We start from the raw sequence: 12,302 nt of genomic DNA, 5'->3' as shown, positions 1-12,302 counted from the left end.
ATGATGAGGTTCTGTTAGAATGAAATAGAACTCCAGGCTCAGAGATTAAGTGTTTTTTTTTTGGTTTTTGGTCACCAAAGCCGTGGTGGAAACCAACAGAAAATCCATGACATGACTTGAACAACGTGATGTCGGTTTCTTCCATTTTACCGAAGTCGGCGACTCCCCAGTTGAAAGTCCCCCTCCACGCCTCTCAATTCACTACAGTTTGCAACCAAGTCAACTGTTTTTTACCCCTTTTTCGCTGAATTACTGTTCTAACTTTACACGTGCAGGGATTTTTGGCAAGTTGAAGATGAGTACACTGGTGTTTTATTTAAAATTTAGACGGTACCTATGCAAAATAACCTTGCTCATTGAGCAGCTTCAGGAGAGGCAACTAAGAGTGTTAACTACTGAGTTTAGACCTGAATCCTGTCCTATGCTAAAATTTATTTTTTCCCATGTTACTTGAATTATTTTCTTTTTATATTGAGCACCAAAAGAGTGGATTAAGTGGATTAATGAATGGATAGTACCATACTGTATGCTAATAACATATATTTGGGACATGGCAAACAAATCGTCACTGACTTCCATAGTCTGAAGTTCTAAAAACATGAAACATATAAACCCCAAAACAATGCCATAAAAAGATAAAGATATATAAAATGGGTTTCACAAAATAACAGTGAGTGTTGACATAGATCTTGATAGCTTATTACGTTTGAAAAGAGGTCAACATTTACATTATTTTTCTACATTATTGTATTTGCAAGTGTTATTTGCAGTCCCGATGTCCTCTATTGTAAGTCGCTTTGGATAAAAGCGTCTGCCAAATGCAATGTAATGTAATACATTATTTTTCTTTCTATTGATTATCAGAAATGTTTGTTTTTTTCTCAGTATATATATAATGTTGGTAGAGAAAAGACCAACTTTGAAATCGGGCACCGCAAAGTTATTCCAACTGGTAATACAAGTTAAAAATGCTATATCTATTTTTCCAAATAGATTAGATTAGATTCAACTTTACTGTCATTAAACATGTAAGGAGTAACGGAATGCAGTTAGCATCTAATCAGAAGTGCAAAAAGCGTATGTACAGAATGTGCAGTATTTACAGATAAATGCAATATTCGCAGAATGAATACATTTTTTTTTGTTTTTTTTTTACAGCTAGTGAAAGTATGGTGCATAATTATGTGCAGATTGTGCACAAATAGGTAGTGATTAGTATGATTAATAAATGGTAATATACGGATGGAGCTATAAATGTACAGATGTCTTATACAGTAACTCTACAGAAGGGATAATAAATAGATATTATATGAACAATTAGACAAAATATACAGATGGAACCGTAAATATTCAGGTTTGTTTGTTTGTTTTAAAAAGTTTATCAGGACAGTGTACAATTACATCAAGCACAGAGGTAGAGATGTTTGTACCAGATTGTAGCTCATAGCTAATTTCCATCTGCAGTCCTGGTAAGACAATACAAATATAAAACTGTACAAATAGACAATATATATAGAAATATAGGTGTCTTCTAGAATGCTACAGAATGGATAATATAGAGATGTTATATGAACAATTATACAGACTTTGACAGCGAATACAAGTATAAATAGTGTAACCAGATGAGCAGCTGCCAGATGCTATGGGAGAAAATATGTTATAACCAGTTATACAGCGATGAGAAATGCAGATAAATATTCAGTTGACTTCATTATAATCAAACACAGCAATTTTTTTCTCCTCAAACTAGTCGTGGGCCAGATCCAAGAAACGGGGCTATCAGGGCTTGTAGATGAGATAGATACCGCCGCTATTGCATATTAATTAAAATTACAAATTAGCGGATATCTGGAAATCAGGGAAGAATTTCATTTTTACATGATCTTTATCGACCTATGCCTTGATAATACTGTCTGAAACCTGACGGATATGTATTTTACTAAAAAGCTCCTGCATTACACAATCTTATTCCACACCTTCCAGCAGCAACTGTTTTTTTGTCCGATTTGATACAGAGTTTATATATACTGCTCAAAAAAATAAAGGGAACACTTGAACAACACAATGTAACTCCAAGTCAATCCCACTTGTGTGAAATCATAGTGTCCACTCAGGAAGCAACACAGATTCATTTGGACTTGTTTTAAGGACATTACATCAAAGTTGGATCAGCCTGGAGTTTGTTTTTACACTTTCATTTTGAGTCTGATTCCTAATCAGACCTCCATGGGTTGATACAATTGATTTCCATTGATCATTTTGGTGTGATTTTGTTGTCAGCACATTCAACTGTGTAAAGAGCAAAGTATTTCATAAGAATATTTCATTCATTTGGATCTAGGATGTGTCTTTTAAGTGTTCCCTTTATTTTTTTGAGCAGTGTATTTTGAACCAATATCTGGACTTGGAGCAAAACCGTTGACAGCACGGTTAACACATTTACTTACCAGTGTCTGGCTGTTTCTGAAAGTATATAGGATGCGCTTGGTGAGAATGACAGAACTCCTCGATAGACTCCCGCTAAGACTCGCCATGTAACGGGTTGTCACATTAGTATTGAGTGCTTTGTTCAAGACACATTTGCTCTTTATCTCTATCGTGCAGCACTTCTGCGGAGTCGACAGCGGTTTTGTCAATGTAGTTTCCAGTCATCCAGGTAACGGTTCATTTTTGTTGAAACCCGTTTCACCTCTGGGCCGGAGGAAACCCTCACAGACGTGGGGAGAGCTTGCAAGCTCCACACAAAAAGGGAAACGAACCAGGGTTCGCTCCTAACCTTGCCGTTCCAATATTCTGATGCTCCTGAAGCATGTATTTGATTATTCCAACAGTTTTGTATTTGTTTTTTTTTTCAATTCTGCATGAAGTGGGAATTTTTTCCTTTTTTTTTTTTTAATTAATTTGGTTATTTATTAACCATGTTTTGTTTACCTTTGACTTTTCCCCTATGGCTTTAAACGACATTTTAAAGGCTAAAAATATTAGATGTCATTTGACCTGTATTTGATTTGTGGAATATATCACAATGCAACCATCACTTGTGCTCAGGCTCTAAATTGCTCCTTAATACCATCCAACTGGCAGCTCCTCTTTTATATACAGAGTAAAAATATTCTTTTATAAACCTGCTTTTATCACTTTTGGAGGGCTGAACGCTCTATAGTCACCTCTTGAATACATTTTATCCACTTTTTTTCCCCCTACATTTTAAGAGTTTGCTTTGGTATTTAACTTTAAGCTGTTTGTTTATTCATTTATTATATAGTTTCTTTTTGCACATGTTTATCTTCTTGCAAGTATTATTTTCAAAAAAGCTTTTTGATTTTTAATGCTTTAACCTTTTTTTTTTCTTTTTTTTTTTACATGCTTGCATTGCTTTTTGAGATATGTCATGTTATTAGCAGCAGTGAGCGATTTGCAATGTTTCTTGGAGGACTAGCTTCTGCCCGATAAAAGTAACTCATTTCCGTAAATATGAAAGTTAATTAAAATGAACTAATTGAGACAGACAAGCCTGCAAATAAGCTGAAAAGCGATAAATCCATGTGTAAATTCACATGTGGTGATTGGACAGGAGGCGAGTGGAGACTGAAGTATGAACGAGCCATCAGAGAGATTGAGTTCACCAAGAAAAGGCTGCAGCAGGAGTTTGAAGACAAGCTGGAGGTGGAGCAGCAGAACAAACGGCAGCTCGAGAGGAGGGTGAGTTTGATACACTCGCACGCACAAAAACATTTCTGAAAACTAGAACATGTATGTGGATGTTAGCGGTATGTATTTAATTAAAAGTTCAAGTAGAAAAAAATAGGTTTCTGTGTAAATCTCATGTTCTCATGGGCACCTCGCCTTTATATGTACACATATATTTATATCGTTCTTTTTAGTCGGTACGGCTTATATTCAGATGTGCTCAGTAGGTTAAAGTGTTGAGTTATTCAACATCTATCAAGCTGATGAGCATAGAATTTTAATTCAGAAAAAGAATTTCAGCAATATTTTCAATTTCGCCATCAGATGTTTCCCTTCTGGGTTACATCTGATGGCCCCCAGATGACCAAAGTAACAATATCACAACAATATCATAACAATAGCACTTTCAACTTGCAAAATACATATTTTGTTGCCTGTTTCTATATTGTATAGTTATTGTATTGCCTATCTGTATATTTTATATGTATTGTCTATTTTGTACAGTTTTACATTTGTATTGTCCAGGACTACAGATGGAAATTAGCTATGAGCTACAATCTGGTACAAACATCTCTGCCTCTGTGCTTAATGTATTTGTACACTGTCCTAATAAACTTCTAAACAAACAAACAATCACGACTCATTTCTCACCAATGTGTCTTGCAGATCAGTGACCTGCAGGCGGACAACGAGGAATCCCAGCGAAACATCCAGCAGCTGAAGAAAAAAACCCAAAGACTGACAGCTGAACTTCAGGACACCAAACTGCACCTCGAGGGCCAACAGAGCCGGAACCATGACCTGGAGAAGAAGCAGAGGAAGTCAGTACCACACACACACACACACACACACACACACACCATGATCACGCAGGTGTGTTGAGGCACATGTGACTTAAGCCTGTTACACTGTATGATCTTCCTTCACTGCGTTGCTGCAATAACAATTATAACTGTTCTGAATTGTTTTCTGGCATCACGCTGTGCACAGAAAAAAAAAAAAAAAAAAACAAGCCCCCGGATTCTTTACACTGTTACTAAAGTGTGTGTGGTTGCGTTTGTGCATGTGTGCATGCTTTTATTTATAAGTGTGCATGGACTTGTGCTGCAACTTTAGCTCAAGCAGAAAAGTCTGTTAAAGGAAAACTAGTGTTTGATAAATTTTATGAGCAGCGTCGTCATTATGACCCCTCAAATCAGCATCAGTTTTTGGTGTCTTTGTGTCTGCAGGTTCGACAGCGAGCTCAGTGCAGCTCAGGAGGACGTGCAGAGGGAGAAAATCTTAAGAGAACAGCTGAACCGGGAGAAAGATGGTCTGATTGGAGAATCCTTCAGCCTCAGACAGCAACTTGAGGTAAACCCTGGACTGTTTTGTTTACGATTCAGGAGAGCTATGATATGCGTGGGCTCCACTTCATCACGTAACAGATTTTTCAGATGTTTTTTTGGACAAAATATGGGTCAGTGTATGCAGTTTTCACTCTCCTCCAGATGCATTTACATACATGTAAGATTTACCTTTTGTATCTCCGTCTCTAGAGTGATGACTAAGCGGAAATAACTCATGAGTCCCTTCTGGACATTCACATTTCCATGAATTTACATAAAAGTCATAACAGCAGTCTCACTAGGTCTGACCTACATAACATTTCCGTGTCCCTTTTAACACCTCACAAGTGAAATGCTGTCAGATTAATATAAAAAGCTCAGTAACACAAGGTCACACACAGAATGTAATTTCACCACATGTTCAAACCCAGCCTCTTGCTGCGTTTATAACAACTGCAGTTTTATAAGTTCTTGCATCAACAATAATCAACTGCATTAAAAAAGGTGGTCTTGTAATGCAGTTTAAAGTATAATTTCTTTTCGATGCTTATTAAGGTTGGTTGTTTCTTTTCAGGTATTTTCTTGCTGGCTTTTTTTTTTTTGCCCCATTTTTTTATTCGGTTGTAAAATGCAAACATACCCCTGATAATTTCTCATTGATTTGAAAACGATCAAGTGATCAGAGTCGATTTCAGCTCAAGAACAAATTCACAATGTGACATGTGATGCAAGTTTTCGATGTAATCTATAAATAATCCTCAGTATTCTTCAGATTAAAGATAAAGTCTATTGGTGGATTATTTTCCTGTGACTGGCATGTCGTTCACCCATGCACTTAAATGAATCCTGCAAAGTATACTTTGTTTTTTTTTTAATAATTTAACATTGAATCTGAAACAAGGACCCGTCTCTTATTATTGAAAGCAGAAATGCTTCACATGTCGAAAAAACTTGTTTTACCGTCTTCTATCCAGTTATGCATTTTGGAAGATAAAGTGACTTATAATGTTCAAATTCTACTGTGTTGTCACAACATAATTAATTCCTAAAGCCAAGAAGAACCAGGCTGAATTATGAAAAATTTTACATACCCTATAATTACTTGTCCTGCCAGCCTTTCTTTTTGTCGAGCTACGGCCGTTGCCGTAGAGACGCGGAGGTTTTTTTCAACATATTTACTCAGACCGAATGTAGCTGACCTACAGATGTATTAGGAAATGATGTTTCCTGGTTATGATGTTGCAATATGAGCCTTGAAGGTTGTAAACATCACATCTAACAGCATCCAAAGAGAGGAACCTGCTGCGAACAGAGCAATAATGTAAACAGTCCTGAGGCTACAGCCAAACAACACATTCACAAGGATGGACTTCAGGGAAACACTTTAACAAATCACATTTTTACACCGCTTGCTTGACACTCGACATCGCTGCCTCGTTTTCTATATTTCAGTGAACCTCTTTTTCACGTATAGGGGAGAAAATATAGCCATTCTTCCTCTCGAAGTGCGGATGATTGCATGAAAACAGCTATTTTCCTCCTTTTTGCAAGTTATTACTTTTTGTTCTTCAAAAAGCCCAGGAGATGATTTAAGCTCCTTGCTTTCCCTATTTTCAGCTCTCTTGTCACATTTTTGTGATGACATATCCATCACCGCATACTCTTTTTTTTTTTTTTTTATAATTTTAAAAGTTTTTGTTTTTTAACAATTATAAACATAGCACTTTCTACAAGTGTGATTTATACAAGTGTATAACAGCTGTTTAAGCTGCAGCTTTTCTGGTCGTATTTAGTAATTGTAATAACTCCACCTTTTCATCAAAACCCCAATGAAAGAGAAGTAGTGGTGGTGATGATGTTATTATTTTTACTAATTGATATATTGAACACCAGCCTAAACAGGTGAAAATGTATGGATATTATTAGCTAAATGTATAAAAACAAAAAATTGTCCCGACAGAATTTTAAGCAGACCACCCCAGATTTAAAGGTGGTCATTTTATTGCGCACATTTAGGCTTGTGAAATACTTTTGTTACGTACCCAGTACTTAACAGCAAGTATTCGATTCTGACTAGAGGTTTGTTGTTGTCGAAAATGAAAATCATAAATCCAAGGCATCTTTCTTGTTTCGACTCAGACTCTGTGTGTTTATTGTGCACACAACATGACTTTGTAATTATGGTTCTACTCTGTGTTCATACACCTTGTGGTTTCCTGCTCAGCTAGTAATTGCTCATCTCCCCTCACGCTGTGCACGTGCGTGCATGTGTGTGTGCGGTATCTCCCTGGCCACAGGACAAGGATCTGGAGGTGTGTGCCATTAACCTGAAGCTGGAGCATCTGAATGCTGAGCTGCAGGACCTGAACTCTCAGGAGTCCAAGGACGAGGCTTCGTTGGCCAAGGTCTGTTCTTTCTCTCTCTTTAAAAAAGACACACACACACACACACACACACACACACACACGGTTTTGTATTGTTGAAACATTTTTTTTAATTGTCAACCTTTGTCGCCGAGATTATCCGGGTTTTAACAACGGTGTGGAAATCCTGCGCTGTCCGTTGGGATGGAAACCTCTGTTTCTGGAGCGTGATGACCGTCTTTGGTTTTCTTCTCAGGTGAGAAAGCAGCTGCGTGACATGGAAGCAAAGGTGAAGGACCAGGAGGAGGAGCTTGATGAGCAGGCCGGAAACATCCAGATGTTGGAGCAGGTATGTCATCCGCCTTCGGCAAAGCGTGCTGCTGTGTTTTAAAGAGTCCCGCTGTTGTTTAAAACGCCAGATTTTAGTGGCCAGAGACCCCATTTTAGCTGAACAGGAAAAATAGAGTCATAAGAATTAGAAGGAATAATTATGAATAATAGTAGAAAATTGTATAAACAGAAAAAAAACATAAAGGGGGCGAATAAGAAATACAAATAAACTATAAAGTGTCTTAAGTAACAAGTGAAAACTATTAAGTATTAAGTGTCTTATGGTCTTAAGTACCAAGTGAAAGATAAGGAGTGCACAAGAGTTTGAAAATGAAAAAAAAATATTGCACAGGCAGCTGTTGTAAATGAAATATTGCACACTTATGAATATATATATATATATATATATATATATATACACACAGATAAATTATTACAATACAGTAAGTGGGTGAGGTTTTTTTTTTTGTTTTTTTTTAAGGTTTAAGATTTTGAGATCCCCTGCTGAATCTCAAAATCTTAAACCTTACAAAAAAAAAAAAAAAGAAAAAAAAATGTCAAGTCATCCCAACTATTTAAATGTAACTATGTCATGTTTAAAATTCAACTAGAATATGTATTTTGTTTGTTCTCGACACTTAAAGTAAAAGGTTGTTCATAACAATTTTAGATTTTGGGACATTTCTTGCCATTTTTAGAATGTTGACTTTAGATTTTTATGGCACTCAGTGATCCTTTTTTTTTTTTTTTTTAAATCATTTTTGAATCTTTTTTTTTTTTTTTAATTATTCTAGTTTATTCCCTGCCAGTTCATGTAAGACAAAAAAAAAATCATGTCAATTTGATGGGGAAAACTAATATTTTAATCACAAAGTTTATAAAACTTAGTTTATAGTTTTCCTTCTTGATTGAGATATTCATTGATTCATTCTTTCAAACATTCATTAATTCCTTATAGGTATAGAAACAAAAAAAAATAAAAAATAACCATTCACTCACTCACGCCATACATAGGGTCGGGCAATTAAGAGTGAGTTTGGGAGAAAAGCGTTGAACCCAAAGGAAAGCCATGCAGACGCAGCAGAAACATAGAAACTCCACACAGAAAGGCTGCCAGTCACAGTCCAGACAGGGATTTTGTTGCTGTGAGGTGAAAGTACAAACAATCCGTTATCGCTTGAAATAAAAATAAAGAAATGTAACTGTAAAAAGACAAAAAATGGCGTGTATGAATTTGACAAACGGAGCGGCAATTTGATGCTCACACAGGAAAACAATATTTTAGTATTTCATTTCACTCTGGTTCAACCAATGACACCATTGGTTTTATTGGTTTGTTTGTTTTGTCCATCCTGATTCAAGCAGTTACTCATTGTTTTTCTCTGGTCGTTGCTCCGTCATTGACTGGGCGGAATTCATCAGCAACACATTGGCCAGCCTGTGCACAATCCCTGTAGAATAATAGATGGAAATGTGAGTGAATGCAGGCTATGCTCTACGTTTATGTCTGGTTTTCCTCACAGGCCAAGCTGCGCCTGGAGATGGAGATGGAGCGTCTGCGTCAAACCCATTCCAAGGAGATCGAGAGCAAAGACGACGAGGTGGAGGAGATCAGACAGTCTTGCAGCAAAAAGGTAAAACTTCTTTGGCGACCGCACGGTAACACCTGGATAATGGTGTTTACATTAACAGATGCTTTAAATCTCGTTGACCGATCGTGACCGAACGTTCTCCATGAGGGAAAAATAGGACACATCAGCCAAATGTTAGCAGAGTGTGAGCAGAATGGTCCAAATGGAAGCTCAAGGGACGTTGCAATCTGCGCTAATGAGACGGGTAAAATGGCGCTATCCCTATGAAAGTGTTGCAATTAAAGCTTACAGAGTTGTTGCAGAAATGCACGTCATGACAGAATGGAGGCCACTGTCAGCTGAAAAGCCACAGGATAACGTTCAAACGCTGTGTGTGTTTGTACACTTTTTAGCTCTCTGACATTCTTGATTAAGTATGTTTTGTGATCAAACCATCTCTTGACTGACGGTGACAATATTTCTGGCATAATTCATCTTCAAAGCAGAAGAATTGATCGCTGTTTTTTATTTCACATTATCAATTCAACCCTCCAAGCTCTGAAATAGATGATTCCTGGAGTTGGGGCTCATCCCATAAAACCTCAGCCAAAACCGCTTCAGGCCGAGCTCATATCACCCGTCATATGATCTTTATTGCTCTGCTATGTTAAGTTTGCAGCTAACAAGAATTATCTGTCTCTGAAAATTGGGAAAATTGCCCAGATGTGTGTGTGAGAGAGTGAATGGTTGTCCTCCGCTCCAGAGCGCAGTTGTCTATGAGCTTCAACAGAGAACATGTTGCATAATTTATTAGATTTCACACTTGTTAGTAAGGTCTAGTCCTTCATTTTTTTTCTGCAACACAGCGTCTTATCTTTACTCTCCCGGCTGCACAACTGCTCTCCCTCGTAGAGGCAGGTGGTACTTTGAGCAAGTGCTGCGAGTCAGCCGTCGATCCACGGCCGGAGCGACGTCTCCTCTTAGGGAGATCGCTGTTGCTATGCTAAGTAAACTCTGAAATTCCAAAACAGCACCGGCGTTATTTGGCCGACTGTCTACTGAGGCAAAATATATACAAAGGAAACAGTCAATGAAGTTGGTTTTCTTTCTGACGTGCAGTTTATTCATATCTGGATCTATAAATTCCATGTGGAGTAAATGAACCGTTGCGCTCAGTGCAGCCAAACCCGCTCGACAAAATGGCTGATTTTCACCGCAGCAAATAACAAACGGGATATTTTCTTTGACGCTCAGTAATTATCGTCATTACCGAGTATTACAGATGTACATGAATAGTTAATGTTAATGTACATCATTTTCCATCACAGAAGGGCCAGTATTGGTGATTTTTATTTTCTGATTTATACGTTTTTATATTACAGCAATCTGGTCTCATTTCCTGATCTTTTATTTGCATTTTGCTTTTGATTCAGCTGCTTATTACAAACAGTTTATCAAGAAGTGAGACGACACGATCGTAGGTAAAATAAGATTTAGCGAGAACGTACCCAGAATGAGCACATTAATCGGCGAAGCTTGAGAATGGCTATAAAATCAATTAGCCAATTTAAATTCAGATTATTGAATGTCTACACTTTAATAGTCTGATTAACTATTATGTGAACAATACGTTGTGGTAAATGAACAGCTCGAAGAACTTAAAGTATCCTTTTTTATGATGGTGCCAAACTTGATTTATTAATGCTTATCTTTGTTTTCTGTCATCTCATCTACGCAGCCGGGAGTTGTTGCTTTATCTTGATATTCAGATGTCAAAAATTGCCTTTTTAATATTGTCTCTTTCCATTTTACCCCGCTCTAACTTGAATGACTAAGTGAATTATCAAGTCGGGTGTGCCGATTCATCGATTTCGGTCTGAACAGAGACGAAAATAACAGTTAAACACAAATAACAAATTTACTTAAACACATCCTGTTGGGTTTCTCTGCCCGGAGGCTCATCAGCTGCAGCGTGAACCGTTTCGACACCGCTATGGATGTTGTAATGCTCTGTTTGTTCCGGCATTAGTAAATTGACAACCTAATCGCCACATTATATCAATAAGGTGTAGTCGAGAAGTGTTTGTTTTCTGGCGCATGTGAGTGGGAGGCAGACCCGCTGGTTAGTTATTGGAATTGTGCTGCTAGCTTTGTTGCTATTACCGCTTGTTAATGGTGTTTGCTGTTTGCTTTGCCGATACTGACGACCCCAACGCTGCCCTCCAGAAAGCCAGCTCTCGTTAGCCCACGCATAATTATCTTTTTGTGTTTTTTTTCTTTAGTTTGTAAGAAGGGGAACGTTGACTCCAAGCTGCGCCTACCGGTGGCCGGCTCATAGTGACACATAAAGCAAAATCAATAATGAAAGAAATAGCCTTGTAGAATTTGCTGTTAAACAGGAGCCATTTCCAACATATCTTTTAAATGCAAAATCCGGGCGAGCGAAAGCCAACGCCGACTATTTCCTCCACCGTGAAGTACACGACAAATTCAATACTTTTTAAAGAAAGAATGTGTACTGCAATCGGATCAGCTCCGGTCCAACATCTTTTGAAAGAAATCCAGTAAAAAAAAGGCAGAATTAAAATACAACAGGCTCATTATTTAGCAATTCCTGCATTTTATATGTGTATTTTATAAGTATTTATCAGGAGTGTACATACAGTAAAAGTTAATATGTCTTACAACATGAATTGCCGTATCATCCCACTTTGATAAGATCAAGTTTTTTGGCATATTAATCAAAAAAAAAGATAAAACGAGCAGAGCGTCCGTCGTGCCTGAAAGTGCGAGCGTACCGAACTTTAAGTACCGAGTCTTTCTAGGCATCACCAGTAAGGCTCTAAATTGAATTAAATTCTAAGGCTTAAATTATGGGGCGTTGAATTAAGAGGATCCTTGGCCTTTGTCACTGCTCTTCTTTCAGTTAAATCCTTTCTGCATTTAATTCATGTCAGAAAGAAAGAACATAAGAACTAACAATGTCAGTGAAATATTTATCGCACAATCTAAGTAATTAT

At 37.4% G+C, this 12,302-nt stretch overlaps 1 protein-coding gene across 11 annotated transcripts in view; it reads left to right on the top strand.

Moving 5' to 3' along the window:
• The window catches only part of myo18ab (myosin XVIIIA b), a 153,723-nt gene that overhangs the window by 105,884 nt on the left and 35,537 nt on the right, over window positions 1-12,302 (top strand). For all 11 annotated transcript variants that reach the window (XM_086141034.1, XM_086141040.1, XM_086141023.1 and 8 more), the window contains 6 exons: window positions 3,575-3,702; window positions 4,357-4,511; window positions 4,920-5,043; window positions 7,316-7,423; window positions 7,638-7,730; window positions 9,235-9,345. In XM_086141034.1, coding sequence (XP_085997160.1) covers window positions 3,575-3,702; window positions 4,357-4,511; window positions 4,920-5,043; window positions 7,316-7,423; window positions 7,638-7,730; window positions 9,235-9,345 — 719 coding nt within the window. The remainder of the gene's footprint in view (window positions 1-3,574; window positions 3,703-4,356; window positions 4,512-4,919; window positions 5,044-7,315; window positions 7,424-7,637; window positions 7,731-9,234; window positions 9,346-12,302) is intronic.

Source organism: Fistularia commersonii, chromosome 3 (assembly GCF_037954325.1).
Source record: "Fistularia commersonii isolate RoL2024-O1a breed Wild chromosome 3, RoL_Fcom_v1.0, whole genome shotgun sequence".
Lineage (NCBI taxonomy): Eukaryota > Metazoa > Chordata > Actinopteri > Syngnathiformes > Fistulariidae > Fistularia > Fistularia commersonii.
Note: the sequence above shows the minus strand (reverse complement) of the source record. Positions and strands in the feature narration are given on the sequence as shown.